A 21,156-nucleotide genomic window follows, 5' to 3' on the forward strand; every position below is an offset into this window, starting at 1 on the left:
TGTGTGTGTGTGTTTGTTTATATATATGTGTGTGTGTGTGTGTGTACACACACATACCCCTTATCTCTTATATAGCTTATTTATGGAAGATGGAAAGTGATATAATTGAATCTTAGCATCTTATTTTATATTTTATAAAATATAATTTTATATATTTTACAAAAATATTTATATGGATTTAATAACATTTTATATTTTATCTTAGGATCTTATTTTATAAGATTCTAAGATTCAGTCATATCAGTTCCATCTTTTCTGCAATACGCTATATAAGAAATAAGGTGTGGCTTTTATAAAATATAAAGTAAGATTCGAAGGTGCGATTATACCACAATTTATAAATATTGCATGCAGCAAAGAATGGGTGCAGCATCCCTTTTTATATCCCCTTATCCCATTGTTGTGTGTGTGTGTGTGTGTGTGTGTATATATATATATAGAGAGAGAGAGAGAGAAGCAAGGGATAAAAGAAGGGATGGTGCACCCATCATAGAGAGTAACTTCTTTTTCAGTCTGTCAGAATTCATTGGGGGCATTCTAGAAGCTGTACACCCCAAAAATTGCCATTTCCAAACTGTGACTACCGGTCAGCATAATGCACCATACAAACCAGGCTTCTCAATTCTGCTGGCCTCTATAGACGTTTTAGGAATATTATCCCCCCTTATCTGCAACCAGGGTGACCAGAAGTCCTCCTTTTCCAGAGCAGGTCCTGTGTTTCAGCCTACTGTCCTGGAGGAATTCCAAAATGTCCTCCCTTTTGAGCATGATTAAAAAGCACAAATTTACATGAATGTTTTTAGCTTTTCTTTTGGAATGTCCTCCATTTTGCAGTGCCTTGTCCTCTGCAGGCATGGCATCTGGCACAGCTCCTATTTTACTGTGAGCTCAGAACAGTCTCTTAAATACAAATGTACAATGTATGTCTTGGGAGAACGTGAGATTGATGGATTGGTGACTATTGCTTAGCCGTCCTTCCATAATCATACTGTTGGTGTTTGTTACCATGGTCTTTCGATGTATGTAGAAATGCAATAAGAAACACAATGCGGACGCAAGGTACAATTTTCTTTATTAAAAATAATTTACATCAGTTAAACATTTTATGCACAATGGTCAGCAAACAGAACTTTTTGTCTTGTAAGATTTCTATACAATACTTGTCAATCAGCTTAAAAACCATTACATATTGTTACGTTGGCTGAAAAGAGCAGAACATTCATTTGCAATTGCTGAAGTGTGATTAATAAAGTGTGATTATATCATTTTGCGGGTGTATAATTTATCAACACTCCCCCAAATTTGGTAACATGTGGCTTTTCAGAGGATTAGAATATAAATGCTCTTATAAATTAATGTAAAGGGAGATGGCAAAGACAAAATACAGTTCCAGTTTCTTTGTAGTACTTAGTATCAGCTAACTAATGAATCCACACCAAGCCCAAATGAAATATATATTTTGTCACTGCTAAAAGATGGATACAATTCAAACACATCATTTTCTTGCAAACCAGCAGCATCTTACAGGAAAGGAGAATGTAATACTCAGGTTGTGGAAAGCTGCAGGAAGAAAACTTGCCTCTGCCTTTGGCAGGTACTGAAAACTAGAATAAACTGTGCCAAAATTTCAGATACACATCCTAAATCTAGGCATCTTAACTGTGAAGTCTGTCCTACTGAGTTCAAAGGCATAGGACCTACTGCCTGGAAAGCACAATCCTTTGACATTTGGAAGGGGGAACCCAAGGAATGACAGAGGCATTGGGCCACTCCTGGCAGAATTTTGACTTAAAAAAGAGCCCTGTTCACATGAAATCACTTTGCCAAAATCAGAAAGCCAGCTCTAGCCTTGCTGGTCATGCACATCATGTGGGCCTATAAAGCAGAAAGATAGTGTACTTTGTTGGGGAAACAACTACACCTTCTTTGGACCTGATCTGAAAATAGTCCACTTAAAGGAAAGTTCAAGCTTAAGTATCAATGTCAGGGTACTGATGGAAGCTTTTTAGAAGGGCATTCAATCTGTAATACCATCAGAACTCTGTCTCTGTGTCTGAAGCTCTACTAGATTTGGGAACATATGCTTGTGCACAAGCTGCAGATGCAAATGAGCCTTCCAGAAAAATGTATGAATGTTGTTTTCAGAGCAGTAGTAGGCAAAAACAGATATGTCCCTTAAAGGCATACCAGCTTAGGAAAGCAAGTTTTGAGAGTCAGGAAGAATGTCCACTTGCATTAACAACAGAGAAAGTCTCACTAGACTGGAAAAGTTAATTAAAAGATTGCTACACATACAGGATCCTTCTTTTGCTTTCCCTATTTAAGATGCAGAATATACCATGACATCAAGGATAACTAGGCCAGAATGACTTTGCCAGGTATTTCAAACACGAACAATGCAGAGAAGAGATGTCAGTGTATTTATTGACAGTTAATCAAGAAAAAAAAATGGCTGTAAGGTGACAGAAAGGGGCACAGATGGCCTTGCGGATATTTTATAGACGATACTGATCCAAAAATGTTTAAAAGGGGAAAAATCTATGCAATTCCACAGAGAAATGGTTAAAACAGTCCTTTTCATCTCAGGAGCCTCCAGATGAATTAAGAGTGCAATTTCCATCAAAGTCCAACATATCTAGAGAGCATCAGGTTGGGGAAGGCAGGCTTAAGGATTTTATTGCCCCCCCCCCCCCCATGAAAAGTAACTGGGATTCAAAAGGGTAACAGAGATGGGTGTCCACCTCAAACCAAAGTGCTGGACATGAACACGTTTCCAGGCCATGTAACCTCCCTATCCACCCCATATAACTTAATTTCCAAATTGCAACTCAGAAGTCAGTGGATACTTTATGTGATATAATATTCACTAGATATTCTATTACATCAGGCTTATTTTTTAAATGGCTTCTCTACACAATACTCTGAAACTCAGTTTTTAATTACCAAGGGCAGTTTTTTTTTCTACAGCAAAATTCCCAGAGTAGAAGAAAGACTATACTGTGTACATGAATTAGGCAATTCTTAATTATAGTCTGCTGCTCTCTGTAAAATTATTGCCACAGGTAATTCTTAATTATAGTTTGCTTCTCACTATAAAGTAACTGCCACAGATTGCATCATGAAGAGAACCATTTTTAGGGTACAGTGTTTTAAGAAGGGTCTGATAGAACCCAACAAACTCACCAGCCTGCTTTGCTTGTCCTGCTGAGATGCAAAATATACCAAATTTTATCAAGGAAAGTTTCCTATAGCAACATTGAGACAGTCAAATGTTACGAGACATGACACTGATATAATAGGTAGTCTGGGCTAGAATGCAAGAATCTTTTGAAGAATGGATGCCTGTCTGGTTAATAGGGGGGAAAGGGCCACAAACTGCCTGAGCAAAGTAGTCAATTATTTACAATCTTCTTTAGGCCAAAGATTTCAGCTAATTTTGATCACTTACTAAAAGCAGAGAAAGGATAGACTAGTTAAAAAGAACCATCTCAAACCTTGGTGATGGTGAGCACAGGTTACTGCTCTTTTATCTGCGGAGAGTCTAGTGGCATCTTGGAAACTAAGAAGTTTTATTTGGCATAAGCTATTGCAACTTCAGTCTATGGTATTTCGTCAGATACATGGAGTGCTTTGCTCCCTCAGCAGTTATTTACACACTTGTTTGGGTGAAGGGAACCTGTGTGTGTCTGTCAACTGAGGCAGTATTCCATGCATCTGATGAATCAGGCTGCAGTCCATAAAAAATTATTCCAATTGTATTAATTCTTAAGTGGCCACTAGGACCCTTGGTTGTTGTTTTTGTGGCACACAAACAAAGCTACTTCTGTTCAATTCTTTTATCTACTTTTCTTCATTGCAAAAGGCAAACTCAGGAAAGACTGAGAGGGTGAGAGACAAGGTTACGGTTTCAGCTGATTCAGCAAGGGGCCAGGTTAATGTAGTTAAGTTCCCTGACAATCACTCATCAAAAGCCATCTTGATTTTGAATGAAGCAAGAGTGGATGCTGCAACCTTATTTGTTTGCAAATACAAATTCTTCAAAATGGGATGTTTTGTCTTCAAGGTTTGCGTTCTTCAAAGAAAAATCTTTTGTTCTCACAGAGTAGTCTTCCCCACTTTTACACCCGCCACAGGCATCTGACTGCTTCTCATATCATCCCCACCCAATGAAGGATAGGAGACATGATTGCTAGGGTGATGGGAGCTGTGGTCCAACATATTTCAAGAGTATCCGCTTAAAGAAAATTGTTGTGTCTACTATGTAGGGATTTCTTCAGCCTTCTAACCTACAACCAACACACTCATCAAGGCCAGTGGCTAATAGCAGACTTTGGATTTCCAGGGGCCTGGACACCCGAACAAAAAAGAAGCTACCCACCTGTTAAAATTCCAAATCATGTGCTGCTCTCAAACCAACAAGCAGCAATAGAAAGTGAAAAGGTGCCGAAACTAAGGGTAAATACAACTAAAAGTTGTGATCTTGCTTAAAATTTTCACCACAATTCAGTTTCAGGGTTTCACATCATTTATTTACAAAATGCTCTAGGACAACCCACTCCCTCCCCTCCCCCCCCATACTTACAGCTTCTTTTTCACAACACGCACGTCAATTTTTTAGCAATGTCAATAGCACCATTTGAGTATTATTTTAAAATCTGGAAGGATCTTGCTGCAGTCACTAAAACAATTCACAATCTTTTACATCCATGGACGAAGTTATCTGAGCGCAGTGGGACTGTATACAGTTCCGTCAACAGGGTGAGGTCTGCACAAGCCTTCAGGGGGTTGGCCTATTTACGCACCTTCCCCAGTGTGCGAACAGGGCTCTACAAGAGCCTTCGAATCATGTAGTTCAAAACGCCACCATGTTTGTATAATGTTACTTCGACGTCATTGTCAAAGGAGGCGAGCACGTGAAATACTTTACCTGTATTTGTCTTAAAAAGAGGAAAAAGCAGAGGCACAAATCAGTCAGGATTCTATTCCAACAGGATAAGTACAGTGGTACCTCGGGATACGAATTACCCAGGTTACGAAATTTTCAGGATACGAAAAAAATTAATTTAAAAAAACTGTTTCGGGTTAAGAAAGTTTTTTCGGGTTACGAAAAAACTTTTGGTGCTTTTCGGCGCGATTTCGCACCAAAAAGCGGCTTTTCCCCATTAGCGCCTATGGGGATTCGGCTTGCGAAAGCCTTTCGGGTTACGAAATTGACAGCGGAACGAATTAATTTCGTAACCCGAGGCACCACTGTATATATTACAAGGAGAAAAGTTTACTGCAGAAACAGAAATTCCAAATACATTTCCTCTTGCTAGCTCTGCCCCAGCCCTATGCTGAACAAAAGGTACTGTGGGGAAGCCCCACTGAAACAAAGATGCACCAGAGCACAGAGAACATGGAAAAATAACTTAAATTGGCTGGGACACTCTTGGCGCTGCAGCTCAAAAATGTACATTTTTCCAAGCTCTACAATAGCATGATGTTATCATGTAGCTTCTATTCCTTACTGCAGTGGCAATGCAAAAGTATTTAATGCTGGACATTAATTAGTCAGAAAAGGCAACCCTCATTTTCTACTCCAATGAGTTGGATCTATTTGCTTATTCTGCTATCCAAGGTAGCTAGCTGCCTGTGCCTTGCCTTTGCATAGCTCTGCATGTATCTAAGATGGTGCGCCATAAGAAATGAAGACTACAATATGCCCCAATTACATTTTATTACTATTCCAATGAACATGATTCAAGCCTTCTCTTTATCAATCGCCTCTGATAGCATGGCACAGCATCTTTTATACTGCTCTCAGAACACTTCTCTAAAGCTTGTTTTGTTGCTGAATTCCAAGCCCAAAAGGACTCCTAAAAACCAGGACATTGTAAGGTGAAATGTCAAGTTACATAAACTATGGCATGAATATTACAACCTGTCTGTACAGAGAAGTCAAGCTGAGGTACCTTTACGTCTATGATGATTCCAGGGGATAGCTCTTGAGGAAAGGCGATAGAAAACTGTTCTTTGCCTGTCAGGCCCAAAACGTGTGTGTTTTCACCTGGGAAGAACTGAAGTGGAGCAATGCCCATTCCAATTAAATGACCTTTATGGATCTTCTCATAGCTTTCAGCGATAACTGCTTTGACACCCTGTAGAAATAGTAATATCTGGTTCAGACAGTCTAATCTTCCAAAATTTCTGTAATACTAAATTGCTGGGGATGTCATCTCAAAACTGAAAATTGAGAAATATGAAATATGAAGCTCGCCTCTACCCTTAAATAATTAGATTTGGACCTACCCTCTGGAAGGAACAGGTCTATTCTTTGCTGTCCCAGAGGATAGGACCAGGTCTAATGCTTTGAAGTTACGGGAGAATGGATTTTGAATGAACCTTAGAAAGAATGTCTTGACAGTAGGAGAGGTTTGGTAACAGAACCAATTGTCTAGAGAGGTAGTGGAGTCTCCTTCCAGAAGGGTCTGGACAGTTGCCTGCTCTGGATGACCAGCCCTGCTGGTGCATTGGTTAAATACCTGTACTGCAGCCACTCACTCACAAACCATAAGGTTGCAAGTTCAATACTAGTAAAAGGTCTAAAGCTCGACTCAGGCTTGCATTCTTCCGAGGTCGCTAAAATGAGTACCCAGATTGTTGGGGGCAATTAGCTGACACTTTGTAAACTGCTTAGGGAGTGCCTAAGTGCACTGATAAGCAGTATAGAGATGTTCTTGCTATTGCCATTGCTGGGGATGTTTTAGCTGAAGAGTCTGCACTGAGCAAGTGGCTGGACTTAATAGCCCATGATGCCCCTTCCAACTCTAGGGTTCATCAGAATGATGGGATTTGGATAGAAGTGCTAAAAATGTAAGTAGACATTACTGTGAAGAAATGGAGGAAAGAGAGAGGTACAGCCAGAATCATTATTGCCTCTGAAATAAACTGCCAAGTGCAGAAACGATAATGACTCCTATTTTAAGTAGTTGACTAAGTTGCTTATAATTTCTGAAATGTGGTCCCAATTTGTAAATGTAGAGATGAAACATTATTTTCAAGAAACAGACTGTTACAGTTATGTTCTGTTGTTGTTGCTTTCAAGCTGTTTCCAATTGATGGCAATCCTAAGGCATTACAGGATTGTCTGAGGCTGAGAGTATGACTTGCCTAAGGTCACTCAGTGGATTTCCATGGCCAAACATGGTTCCAAGCCCTTGGTAGTTAAGTTCTACAAAACTGAAAAATAACCAAATAGGAACTGTGCAGCCTGAAATAATGAACACTCCTAAAACTTACATTTACTTTATATGTAAACGTACCAGTAAAAAAGGTCCTTTTGCAGCCCAATCTCTTGAGCTCCCCTGTCCATACTTCTTGCCTGCCAAGATGATCAGAGGTATGTTCTCTTTCCGATAAAACTCAGCTGCATCAAATACATCCAACTGTAGCAGAGGAGATGGGAGAGAGATTATGGGACACCCCCAACAACAGTTGCCCAGTAATGTTCGTGTCTGAACAATTATTCTTACCATCTGTCCTGTTGGAATATGGACAGTTTTAGGAGCTGGTTTCCCAATGAATTTGTTTAAAAGCTTGATGTTTGCAAAAGTTCCTCTTGTCATCACAGCATCATTGCCCCGTCGAGCACCATATGAATTGAATTCACGGGGTGTGAGGCTACAAGAGACCACAGAAGATAATCTAAATGTTGGAAGTGGATTTTGCCCACTAGCATGATTTAAAATCCTAGTTAAGCCTGAAACTCAAATATATACGTGTATGTGTGCATTTACATCACTTCTAATACATCATATGCTAATTAGAAATAAATTGTAGGCATGGACACCATTATTTTCTATGTATGCATTAATAATGCTGCCTAATTATCGGTACACCAAGTGGTATTTCTGCAAATGCTCTGCGTTAAGGAGGACACTGCATTGTCTATATAGAGATTATACAGTAAATTCTGACCAGAAGTCTGAAAGAAATTCAGTTATTCCTACTTAATAACCTACTTTATAGTTATGGTACATAGTGTTTATCTGCTTTAAAGAGCAAATTCTGGAATAAAGCCATTTTTAATAATGAGCTGAATCCTCATCCCTCATGTTCCCCAAGGTTCCTCTGAAGGTCCTCACCCTTTGTTTGTCAAGTATCTGGCCGCAGCACTGCCTCTTGCAATGCTTCCTGCAGGTGAAATGTGATCAGTTGTTACAGAATCTCCCAAGTACAACAAGGCATGTGCGTTTTCAATGGACTGGGGTGGAAGTGGGTCTTTGGCCTATTAGGTGAAAAGGTAAATAAACAAATGATTACATTACTTTACTACTTGGTTAGGTGAAAACATAGCTGGCTAGGTACAACTCAGTTTATTTCAAAGATGGAGGTAATGAAACAATAAGCAGTCCTGTCAAATTAAACCAGAATGTCCATCTGGTAGCATAGGAAAAGACAGGATGCAAATCTGGTAATTGAATGGATGAGCCAAAGTGGAATGGAAATGAAGTCTAACGTCCAATTCTTAAACAATAGCAGTAATATAGTACGCTGAGTGCTGAGACTCTATGGCTCATGTACAGCTGTATATTGTTTGCTGAATATATCCATTTTGTTGACTTGGTAGTGAATTTATTCATAACATACCAAATGATAGCAATAAAAGTATAAACAGCAGAACCCTAATATATCCCCTGGCCCTGACTATAAATTACTCTGTTGAAATGAAGCAACCTTACAGAAATTGTGAACAGATTTATGTGTAGAAGGATTGTGATTTCCATCCAGTCCTCATACTTGAAACACATTCCTAAATTCAGATATCTTTGATTCCAAAAGTAAGTCTTTTTTTTTATTAACCTTCAGAAAATGGGTTGCACAAATCACAAAGCAGATACTTATACCTTATAATCAGCCCAACTTGGAAGAATATTTCCCAAAGTCTATTTATAGACTGGAAGACTATTTCCCATAAATGTTCTGGGAAACCAACAAGCAGAGTATTGCTTAGATTCAGCAAATCTCAAATGAACAGATCTAGTGTTACCATACGTACAAACTTATCAAAAAATGAAGGACATCGGATGTATGTAGACTTTGAATCCCATGTAAATAAAATGGATTCAGGAGCTTCCAAAGAGTTCCATAGCTTGTTTCCTTTCTGCAAAACAACAAAAACAGCCACTTAATAAAATGAAAGCAAACAACCCAAAATGAAGTGCAATATGTTGTCTTTTTATCTGTAACTGCTCTTTTTCAGCTAATTCAGTTTCAGTCCTTTTGCCCTCCCACCTCCCAAAATCAGTATTATTTGGAACAATTACCTCCATTTTCTGCCTCAGCTCTTTAAACATGGATGCTATTACAAACTCTTCTTCCATCTGTTGAAGTTCTTCCCGCGTTGGCCAAATATCATGCAAAAAGATACTTCTCCCATCAGGACTGACTCCTAGGCGAAGATTTTATATATAGGTAATAGAAGTGCCACATAAAACACTGACCCTTCTTTAAAATATTGCCAACCCTGACTTTGAAACACACAAAAAAGTTACATGCACACAGTCTCCATAGCTGTCATGTAAACAAGTCATTTAGTGTAGAGACTGTTTCTGAAAATGGTTACAGAAGATAGCTTTGTTTTTGTGCTAGCAGACGCAGGAAGACAGAATAGAAATTTTACTGGTCAGCAGATGCGAGGCCAAAATGTGTCACATTAGACCAGGGATGAAGAAATTTATCACGTTAGACCAGGGATGTGGCTATTCTGAAGATGCTCTATTGCAAATCCTATCATTCCTCACACTTGGCTAAACTGGTTAGGGCTAACATTAGTTGCACTGCAACAATGTTGGGAGGGCCACAGATTCCCCACCCCCTAGATGTTCCAAATACTAGATAAATTTTTGGTTTCAAATAGGTAGAGCACACCAAGTACTGCAAACAAAAACACAAGCCTTCTATTAAATATGAGCTGAAAGCATACAGATAGTTACCTAATGGCTCCGTCTGGAAATCAATATTCACAGTTCCTGCTATAGCATAAGCAACAACAAGAGGTGGTGAAGCAAGGTAGTTGGCACGGATACAACTGCAGAGACGGCCTTCAAAGTTTTTGTTTCCTGACAAAACCCCACAAGCAACCAAATCACCCTGAAAGATAGAAAACACATATTTCTCTCACTCTTTCAACTGTTATAATTTAGTTAAATTTATCTGCAATAAAGGAAAAGCCAAAGGCAGCCTATGGATGTCCTATTATCCCAAACTGCCTATGATAAACCACCCAGGATTAAACAAAAGTCAACAAGACTTTAACCCTGCAGATGACAACAGACTCTTTCCTAAGGTCATTGGAGCCCCACAGCATCAACATATTAATTAGGGAAAGAATACTGAAGCAACAAATATAGCATAATATCAGGTGAACATATCATCTGTGGCATGCACATTGGGTAAAGAAATGCCCACCATCAGAACACAGCAATTTGAAAAGCTAAGTGACCAGGCTGAGAGGAAAATCTATGCTGTTGAATAAAGCATTTCATTTTTTTTCCTTATCAGTCAGGAAAATCCAATGTTTGCTATGCTTCAGTTGTTTAAACATACCTGAACAATTGCATTCTGAATGGTTTCTGGCAGAGGAGCAGTATTCCCAACACATGTGGAACATCCATAGCCAATGACTTCAAATCTGAAATGAAAACCAAGATTTAGTGGTTTATTGGTGGGCACTAGTTTTTCATTCATGTATTTATTGCAATTCAGTCCCTGAAGTTTCCCTAAAATATATAGAAGCATTCTAAAACTAGAATTTTGGCTGCAACCCTGTTATAGACCAAATGCTTTCTATGCTGAAGACCTAGATTTAAATGGTCAATACCAGGGGTTGAAAGACAAAACAATTACCGGTAGATAACAGGTGGAAAAAGACCATTCTCTATCCAAGACTGTGGTGAACTGCAGATGGACAACTAACCTAGATGGACAAATAATCTGACATGGAATAAGGCAGGTAATTATGTCCCTATGAACATGTCTTGATAAGAGAATCTTCTTGTCACAATTTTTAAAATATATATTTATGAGTTCTGGAACCACACAACTTAAATACATGTTCTGCAGGAACTCTTTTGGACTTTTGAACTGATTACCCATGCTTTGTCCATACAGCACAATGTTCATTAAATGAATCAACTGCTAAGAAATCTGTAAGCTACACAATACTGATTTCAGAAGCTACACAATGCTTTTCCAGCCTATCATCACAGCCCTTGTCCTTGTAGTTACTTGATCCTGGGCCCAGTGCTATTCAACATCTTTATCAATGAGACTTGGATGACAGAATTTGCAGATGACACCAAATTAGGAGTAGCAGCAAATTGCAGGATGTAAATTCAAAATGACCTGAATAGACTAGAAAGCTGGGCCAAAGCTAACAAAATGAAATTCAACAGAGAAATGTAAGGTACTGCACTTAGGGCAGAAAAATGAAATGCAGATATAGGATGGGGGACACCTGGCTGAATGAAACTAGGAGTCCGAGTAGACCACAAGTTGAACATGAGTCAACAGTGCGATGCGGCAGCTAAAAAGGTCAATGCAATTGTAGGTTGCATCAATAAAAGTATAGTGTTTAGATCAAAGGAAATAGTAATAGTGCCACTCTGCTTTGGTCAGGCCCCACCAGGAATATTGTGTCCAGTTCTGGACACCACAATTCGAAAAGGACATTGAGAAACTGGAACGTGTCCAAAGGAGGGTGACTAAAATGGTGAAGGGCCTAGAAACCATGCCCTATGAGGAACGACTTAGGAAGCTGGGGATGTTTAGCCTGGAGAAGAGAAGGTTAACAGGTGATATGATAGCCTTGTTTAAATATTTGAAGGGATGTCATATTGAGGAGGGAGCAAGCTTGTTTTCTGCTGCTCCAGAGACTAGGACTCGGAGCAATGGATGCAAGCTGCAGGAAAAGAGATTCCAGCTCAACATTAGGAGGAACTTCCTGACAGTAAGGGCTGTTCAACAGTGGAACAAACTCCCTCAGAGTGTAGTGGAGTCTCCTTCCCTGGAGGTCTTTAAACAGAGGCTTGATGGCCATCTGTCAGGGATGCTTTGATTGAGATTTCCTGCATGGCAGGAGGTTGGGCTGGATGGTCCTTCTGGTCTCTTCCAACTCTATGATTCTATGATAGTATTTGAAACGTGTTGTGTTGTTTGTACACCCTTTGAAAACAGTACATAGATGAACAAAAGAGTCAGTACCCAAGTTTATTGAGGTATGGCAAAACACCACTAGAACTGAGATAATGTGTGACCATTCCACTGCCCGGCGATAAGCTAGTTCTTATGTAAGGCTTAACAGTCAGACCAGCTTCAACAGCTTTTTTGGCCAACAAACCTAATGAATAATAGAAAAGATAGTTAAAAATCCAGACAAAGAACAACAAGCATTCTAAATGGCAAAATTGTGTTGAGCGCAGATGAATTGTTACAGCAGGTAAAACAACAGGTTTAGATTGCAGCCTATGCACAGAGAAGTCGCTGAGATACAAAACTTCCCTTTTAAAGAGCAACTGTCTCTGCCAGGTGCTCAATATTGAAAATGTGCTAAATCTGCTGTGTTGCAGAGAACTAGGACTAGAGACAATTAATCAATAAAGCAACTGAAAGGGGATTTGCTTGAGAAAACAACTACTACAGTACAATTTCAGGCATTTGAAATGTAATAGGAAAACAGATAGAGTCAGGAAGTAAATAAATAAATGCATATGCAACAAACAAATATTAAAGAGTTAAAATAAATCTAAGAAACTACCAATAGTCCATATATTTGAAAAAATTGCACATGAATATTTAACTGGAGGAAGACTGATGACCATAGATCTAAACAGTTCTTCAATGTAACAAGGGTCACAAGCATTTTGGCATTATTGCCGTCTTCAGTCACCAGTATTAAAGATCACCATGGACCTACTGCTTTAAAGAAAAGAAACTGCTGTAGCTACACTGGCAAATATTCTTTTGTATGCTCTCTGTAATTACAAGATTAACAGGACAGTGACTTGCTTGCTTTTGACCTACAGCTTTATTGAGATAACAAGAAGAAGAAAAAAGTAAATGATACAAGATGAAGCATACCTGCTCCTAGCATTACAGACGGATTGCAGTTGTTTGTACAGCTGATAACTGCAGCAATGACAACTGATCCATGAGCCAGCTGGTACTCATTTCCTTCATACTCAACAGGAACAACATCATTTTGCTTTTCAGCTGGAATCTGAAAGCCTTTAAACCCAACCTGTAAGACCACAACGTTATTGCAAACACAATCACATAACATTGCAATCTTCTTTAGACAAGGGAAATCCTGAAATTCTATCCTGGTGATTAGGAATTCAAAATCAAGTTACAGCATGCCCATTGATTTAAGGAAAGTAGAATTAACTATTCCATTAATTCTGTCTAAGCCTGGCATGGGGTATGTTACAGTATGTACTAAAATACTTCTAGTACAGGAGACTAATGTGTGGACTAATCCAAATACTTGGGTTTGTATATAGTGGAATTGAAGTATTCCAGGTAGAGGGCAAGAATATATTTTCAAGCCCTCATACTTGCTGCAGTTTTCAGTCTGAGAAGCTGACACTAGATGTTACTTATGATTTTGAAATACCACACTTGGTAAGTCATACCTTCCCAGCAAAATCCCATGACAATCAAAGGAGGTGGGTTTTTTCCCCTGCATAAAAGAAATGATGCTTTTGTTTTAAAAATGCAAGAACTTAACATTTGCTTTTATTTCAACTGCACATACCTTTTCATTTAAGCAAGTCTGGAAATCACTTTTCATATTCATAACAGCCACTCTGTCCTGTGGCCTTTTGGGACCACTAACATAGGGCATTATTGATTCCAGGTTTATTTGTATAATCTGATGGACAAAATACTTTGTTAATAATGATTGCACAATTTATATCACCAAACATATGTCAAGTATTCAATATTACAGCAAGCTTCTTTTTTTCAATGAGAGGTGGTTTAGGAAATTATGAAAATCACATTGTGCAGACAAACTGGAATAGTTACCTTTCCATTTGGCAAAAGGAGAAGCACAATTCTTTAAAACTATACATGACTGTGTAAAAGCCAGTTAATTTAGGAATGTAACTATATATTACGTAAAAGATGCATTCATTTCCATTTTGTTTCATTGTTCATCATTTCATTGTTCATTTCCATTTTATGCTTCCTTTTGCAAAAGTGGGTAAAACAAACCAGAAATAGTCAATTTTGTGTAATACGAATGCAAGCTCCTAATTTTTGCTCTCAAAGCCAAGATTCATAAGCCAGCAACAGATTCTGCTTCATTCCTGGTTTACAAGCTTCACTCACTAGAGAGCAACAAATGAGGAACGTGGGTACAGATGTCACACAAAACTCCTCATTTCTGATTTGTTTTACTCACTGTCATGCTGCTTGATCACAGTAAACCACAGTAATTGTGCAACTCTGGTAAAATATGGTGGGTGAAAGTCTTCTCACAGCTGATTCCATCTCCCTTCCTAAAGAAATTATATCTTAAATCACAACAAGTGTCAAACAAGAGCATTATTTATGGGGGAATGTCAGGGAGACATGTTGAGATTTATGCTTGCTAACTAGGAAATGAGAATTTTAGGAGATGGGGGAAATTCTATTTGGACTCTGCCTTTCAGCCAAGAGTTACTACCAAAGCACTTTACAATTAAAATGCAAACAAAGATAAGATTTATTATAGATGTATAGTGTAGTATACAAGGAAAGAGACTTTTAGTATATCTGAAAAAATATTTCAGGAGCTCTAAGAATCACAGGAACAGAAAGAGCTAAAGATACTTAATATTAAAGATGACAGCCCACAGCAGCTGTTTCTCAGCCGCGCCGCTCCTGACCATTCATAGGTCTTTTATTTGCCAAATAATAATTAATAATTTGTTTTATTTATATACCGCTATTCCAAAGATCATAGCGGTGAACAGCAAGTAAGCTAATTAGCAAGTAAGCTAATTTGCCCCCAACAGTCTGGGTACTCATTTTAGCGACCTCGGAAGGATGCAAGCCTGAGTCGAGCTTGGGCCCTTTCGCTGGTCTTGAACTCGCAACCTTGTGGTTTTGAGTGAATGGCTGCAGTACAGGCATCTAACCACTGCACCACCAGGGCTCCTGTTAATGTGAGAAGCATTGTAATGTAAAGAGCCAGCATGGTATAATGGTTTGAGCGTTGGACTATGACTCTGGAGACCAGGCTTTGAATCCCCACTCAGCTATAGAAACCCACTGGGTGACTGTGGACAAATCACACTCTCTCAGCCTCAGAGGATGGCAATGGCAAACGCCCTGTGAAGAAACGTGCAAAAAACCCCATGGCTTTAGGGTCGCCATAAGTTGGAAACGACTCGAAGGCACACAACAACAAGGTAAATAGGGGAGAGCAACAAACCTAAATATATGTGAAAAAATAGAGAATGGAAAATTGGTTGGATACAGAATCAACCTCTCTCTTAGGAGGAATAAAAAATTCCCTTGAATGAAGAGGCAAAGGCTTCAGAAAAGAACATAAATCAAAACAGACACAAGCTACAGAAATTTTGAAGGAGGCAAGTCCATTTTGTAATTACCTGGGAATATTCTGGTTCTTCAGTGGGAAGCTGATAATTTCTAAATAATTTCACAGTTTTAAGATATGCTTCCATGGACTTAAGCTTGGCCTCATCAAAGCCTACGAGAAATATTTGATGACATAGGAAAAAGCATTACCTAGGCAAAAATACAATTTGCTGACAGACAACATAGCAGATCACCTGAATACAATTTACACAACAAAAGTCTGGAACTCTACAAACTTGACTATCTTTCCTAACTCAGTTTGCTGGAAGGTTCACAAGCATCTGTTACTTCAAACAATAACCCCCTCCAATTTCTCTACAAAGATTTGGGGGGGGGGGGGAGGTGAGGATTAATTGTAGCATTTCAAAATATCTGAATGAAATTATACAAATTTTCTTCCCAAATAACCATTACACATTATCAGATAGATAAGACAATAATAGGACAGATGAATTATAACAACATGTGGGAAATTTTTGATCCTCCCACAAAACACTGTAAAATACTGCACTGCTTTAGGCAACTGGTTCCTGTGTGAACTTTTAAGAAACCCTTAATGTCAGCCTTACCTGTATACTTCAAATGCTTCAGCATCACATTATCTACAGGAAAAAAGCTCAAAATAGCACCATATTCTGGACACATATTTGCTATTGTGGTTCGGTCACCTATAGAGAGCTGGGAAACTCCAGGACCAAAGAACTCCACAAATTTTCCAGACACCCCTGCTTGCCTTAGTTGCTAGAGAGAGAAAGAGAGAGCATGAATACAACCATGCATAGATACATAAGCAGACAGATACACACCATTTTGAGGGGAAAATGGGAAAACTCTACAGCAAGATTTTCAAACGAGCACTACAATTCTATCATGAAAATGACACAGGAATGCAAGGAAGAGATGACCAATGTGTGTCCTTGCTCCATGCTTTCTAAGCATGATATTGGGACACCAACAAGCAGTGTAGTTACTTAGACGGCACGAGTTAAGAGTCTGGGAAAAACCCAATGCTTTTGGAAGTTTTACTCCTTCAAAAGGTGGGTTGATCCACAGGATCTCAACTGACCTTTGTTGAGAGCTTGCTAAACATGGAAATATGGCACATCTACATCTGGTACTGCAAAGGGTTGAAATGTATGATGTTGTTTGTGTATCTGTTTTAACCTGTGACAGTCCTGAGACTGATGTGCTTAGAGTGGCACTAACATCTGTGGATGGAGCTTGAATTGATGGCTTATTGTGATTAATTTCAACTTGTGGCCCAAGTAATAGTTAGTACTCCCTTCCCTATGACTGGCATCGGTTCTCCAGGGCTTTTTCCAGGCCTACCTGAAGATGTCAGGGGCTGAAGCTGCATGCCCCCTGCATGCAAAGTGCAGGTTCGCTACCACTGACCTATGGTCTCTTCCCTATATTTGTTTCACCCCAAGAAGGAAGTAACAAATTCCCCTTGCTTAACTACACGTGAAGCCTTGTAAAACCACTCATAAGAACACTGTAACTTGAGAAAACCCAGACTTTACATTTCACCTCCAGTAGAGTTTGCACAATACCATGGCCTGTCTGGCAACAAAGAGAGCTCCCAGTTACCTTTGTAATGCTCAGGACTACATCAATTGATGTGGCAAGCGGGCTGGCTGAGCCTGTCAGTTCACACCCAACTACCTCAGGCAAGGTGAAAGTGACTGGCAATCCTAGCATGACCGCTTCTGTTTCAATTCCTCCCACACCTGAAAAGAGAAATTACACCACTTAACAGTTTCTTAATGAATTGATTAATTATATGTTATGATGTTTGAAGAATCTGTTTTGCCTGAAGTTAATATCTTCTGCACAGATTATGAACTCTCTTCCCAGTTAGAAGATCTGAACACTGAGTCAGCTTCTATTTAAAAATTTTGAAACAAGAAGTAGAAACTATCCCACAATAGCAGATTTCCAGGCTTGCTGGGTATTTCTGTATTTGTTATAGTCAAAATTTGAAATCGAAGCTGAGTATACCTTTCAATTTGCTGATAAAATTTTCAGCTTTACTTTAGTGAAACAAAGAAAGATCTCCGTCTTCAGCAAACTCTGCAATGGTTGTTTCAGGCAGATTTTATCTCAACTAAAATTTACTTTTCATCAGTAACAGCAAAATAAAAGGTAAATATCTTCCAGGAAGATATTTCAGATATTCTATGCCACCCTGGTTTCCAGATGTCATGCAGTATTGTCTGTTACATTCCCTCAGTTAACTAACAAGTACAGTATGTATTTCTGTGCTCTCTCAACTGGAATCTATACAAACTGGCCAGTTTTGTATTAACAGTATGTAAGGAATCCAGAGTCTGAGAGACATCCTTTAGAAAGTTGAAACTGGGTGTTGTACAGGTGTCCACTATATGTAGATTTATAGCCGACCAACGTATGCAAAAGATTATACTTCAATTTTAATATGAGAATGGTCAGTGCCTGTTTAAGAGCAGTTAAAGACAAAACATGTAAAAAGACCCAAAGAAAGACAGAAAGAGGAATCAAATTTCAAACAACATCTCAGATAAAGAGAATGATTAAATTCTCTGAAAAGAAAGAAAGAGGCAGTTCTTACTGTTCTAGGAGCAGCTGCTCACGGTGTCTTTACCTGGCCCCTTGTACTACTTGCACAGGGATGCTAAAGAGATTTGGCTCAAATCATCTGGATAAGGAATGCATGACTCTCAATGTTGCACCTGTTATCATCCCAAGACAACACAGCTAGTGATGGGAATGGTAATCCAACATCTGGTGGGTTGTGCATTCCCCATCCTTGTCCAGAATTATATACAATAACGCTGTTTTAAAATTATTAATTTGAAAACCATTTTAAGAAAAATAATTAAGAATCTTTTTTGCTTTCAGGTTAGAATTAGTGAAGTGATATACATACACACACACACACACACACACACACACACACCCCTCCAAGAGATTAAAATGAGGGGAAAATAATATTCACACCAATAGTTTGACCCTGCTACCTTCCTGTTAAGAAACTTGTAGGTCTTTTAAAATGAGAGCCAGTATGTTATGGTGGCTTTGAGTGTTGGATTTGGACTCTAGGACATCAAGGTTGGAATTCTTGCTCAGTCGTGGAAATTCACAGGGTGGTTTTGGACAAGTCACATTTTCTAAGCCTTAAAGGAAGGCAATGGAAAACCCCATGAGAACAAATCTTGACAAGAAAACCCTGTGATAGGTTGGCTTTAGAGTTGCCATAAGCTGGAAACAACATAAAGGATTTACATTTCAAAACATTACCCTACAGAAATAACTAGTTAAAAAAAGGGAACAGCTTCTCCAGCAAACTTACCCCATCCCAAGATTCCTAAGCCATTCACCATTGTTGTATGAGAATCAGTGCCAATGACACTATCTGGATAGAGAAAGCCTTCAGCATCAAATACAACCCTTGACAAGTATTCCAGGTTTACTTGGTGTGCCATTCCTGTTCCAGGAGGAATTACTGAGACATTCCTAAAAACTTTGGAACCCCACTAGTTTATTTTGAGAGAGAGAAAGAGAGGGAGATGTCAGTGTCTCACACTCCAAACTGTGCAAGGATTTAGTGATATAAACCATGAATGCAAATGAGTACTCAAATAATGGCTTCAACACCCCCTCAATAAACCAGCTCTATATCTTTTTAGTGAAGATTTTTAAAGCATTGCTGAAATTATTTTAAAAATCCAGACTTTCAGCAAATATTCTCCAAATTAAGAAAAAGCAACACTATTATTTATAAAATCGTTTTATTCTCTGCACATAAAGTGTAATATCTCTTGAAGGAATTAAAACTTTGCAAGGTTGTTTGTTGCCACATTACACTTTTTCCTGAAGTATGACACAATCACCATTAGGACTCAGACTGAAAACAAGAATGTGATGTTCAGCAGCAAAAGCTACCACCTCTCTCTGGCAACAACTGCATATTCTTAAAAACGAAGCCACAACAATTCCTATACCCAACCGATCTTCAATCTCTTGCCTGAAACATCTAAATTAAAATACAGAAAAGAGATCTCCACTTGACCAGCCTGTACCCAATTTCTATGATCGGAGAAGGTATCCTCTTGGGGTCCTAATCCAGCATGCTGAGATTCCACAAATGTTCACACTCCTTTCCCATAATACCTTAGTTTGGTGGCTCCCCAGCTCTTTACAGGTCTCTTGCCCAAGAAGTTGAAACGTTTAGTTACAGACAGTAAGACCTTTATATTAAAACATGCTGGTATTTTTGGTCTTATACCTTTGGCTGTAGCCCCACTCAAAATACATTCCCCATAAAAATGAATTCACCCCTTGACATGAAAAACATTCCCCACCCATGGGGAGGTGTATTAGACCACCTTAAAATCAATATACCTTGAAGAATTGGAGTCTCTCTCTATTTCTACCAAATTCCATCTCCTGGTTTTTTAATACTGTTTCAGGCCTGAGAACAAAGACAGAGCACACATTAATATTGATAGTTTGCTGATACTTGCAAGCATAGTCATTTTGAATAGAGTGGGGCAGGCATTTTCTATCTCAATGTAATGGCAAAAGTCATGTTTATATCCTCAAATCACTGCTTTAAAGCCTGTTTCTGTTGTTATAAGTGACAATGTTTCAGTTTTTAACATAAACAAAATCTCTCACAATGTAATCCTATGCTTGCCTACAAACACCAATGAATTAAAAGAGATTCATTTCCAAGTAAGTGTATATATGATTACAAACCCAGAAAACCACAACTAAGGAAAGATGCCTAGCAGTCACTTCTAGAGTACATAACCTCCAGCAAGCAAGGTGTTGCATTCATGTCTTATGTGATAAGAAAACTGGTTATCGTCATATCTGGACCTGTTACTGCCAATTACAAAACCAGTCAGGTAACAAGTCAGTGTGTGAGAGACTAAAGGAATTTCTCTTATTTAGAATAAATTAAATACATATATATACCTGGAGGTATTCTATCCTGCCTTTCCAACAAGAGCCTTGAGATATCAATTTTTGCTAAATCCAAGTCAAGCATTCTGTATTTATGTATTTGAACATGTGTTTGATGGAGAATTCTAAGTAAATAGCACAGGGAACAAATCCATGTAGAGTTTTCTCTTTAAATTCCTAAAAAACTGAAGCATATTTCTCTCCAGTTTCACTTCAGAATGCATTTGGTTTTTATTTTTGGTGCTAAGAAAGAGAAAAAAAATTCTCAGCAGTGTGTGTGTGATGTTCTGAAGATCAACTCTACGCTATCATCTGGGCTTTAACAAATTTGTTTGCTAGACTGAGTGTGACCATCCTTTAGTGTGTGAGATGGGCAGTGAGCTGTGCCCCTAACTCCCACAAATGTTGAAGGCCAACTGTAATGACTAATGTAAAGAAACTCGGCACAATATGTGTATGTTACCAGCACATGCATCCACAACAAACAAAGAGCTTACACAGTTGAAACAGCCTTTAGAATAAAAATCTACTTGTCTGTCCAAGCATTCAGTGTGGAAAGTAATCTGAAGCTGGACT

At 38.7% G+C, this 21,156-nt stretch overlaps 1 protein-coding gene across 1 annotated transcript in view; it reads right to left on the reverse strand.

Annotated features, from left to right (window-relative positions):
* Positions 1 to 1,055: 1,055 nt before the first annotated feature.
* The window catches only part of IREB2 (iron responsive element binding protein 2), a 33,501-nt gene continuing 13,400 nt past the window's right edge, over positions 1,056 to 21,156 (reverse strand). The window contains exons 6-22 of the mRNA XM_089538567.1: positions 20,014 to 20,083; positions 18,962 to 19,145; positions 17,221 to 17,360; positions 16,200 to 16,371; positions 15,642 to 15,742; positions 13,799 to 13,915; positions 13,123 to 13,282; positions 12,247 to 12,382; positions 10,591 to 10,675; positions 9,978 to 10,134; positions 9,309 to 9,433; positions 9,041 to 9,145; positions 8,127 to 8,269; positions 7,515 to 7,662; positions 7,305 to 7,427; positions 5,955 to 6,140; positions 1,056 to 4,937 (exon numbers count right to left, since the gene is read on the reverse strand). Coding sequence (XP_089394693.1) covers positions 4,827 to 4,937; positions 5,955 to 6,140; positions 7,305 to 7,427; positions 7,515 to 7,662; positions 8,127 to 8,269; positions 9,041 to 9,145; positions 9,309 to 9,433; positions 9,978 to 10,134; positions 10,591 to 10,675; positions 12,247 to 12,382; positions 13,123 to 13,282; positions 13,799 to 13,915; positions 15,642 to 15,742; positions 16,200 to 16,371; positions 17,221 to 17,360; positions 18,962 to 19,145; positions 20,014 to 20,083 — 2,263 coding nt within the window. The 3' untranslated portion in view covers positions 1,056 to 4,826. The remainder of the gene's footprint in view (positions 4,938 to 5,954; positions 6,141 to 7,304; positions 7,428 to 7,514; positions 7,663 to 8,126; positions 8,270 to 9,040; positions 9,146 to 9,308; positions 9,434 to 9,977; positions 10,135 to 10,590; positions 10,676 to 12,246; positions 12,383 to 13,122; positions 13,283 to 13,798; positions 13,916 to 15,641; positions 15,743 to 16,199; positions 16,372 to 17,220; positions 17,361 to 18,961; positions 19,146 to 20,013; positions 20,084 to 21,156) is intronic.

This window comes from Sceloporus occidentalis, unplaced genomic scaffold (assembly GCF_023333645.1).
Source record: "Sceloporus occidentalis isolate IW3139 unplaced genomic scaffold, rSceOcc1.0.p SCAF_9, whole genome shotgun sequence".
NCBI lineage: Eukaryota > Metazoa > Chordata > Lepidosauria > Squamata > Phrynosomatidae > Sceloporus > Sceloporus occidentalis.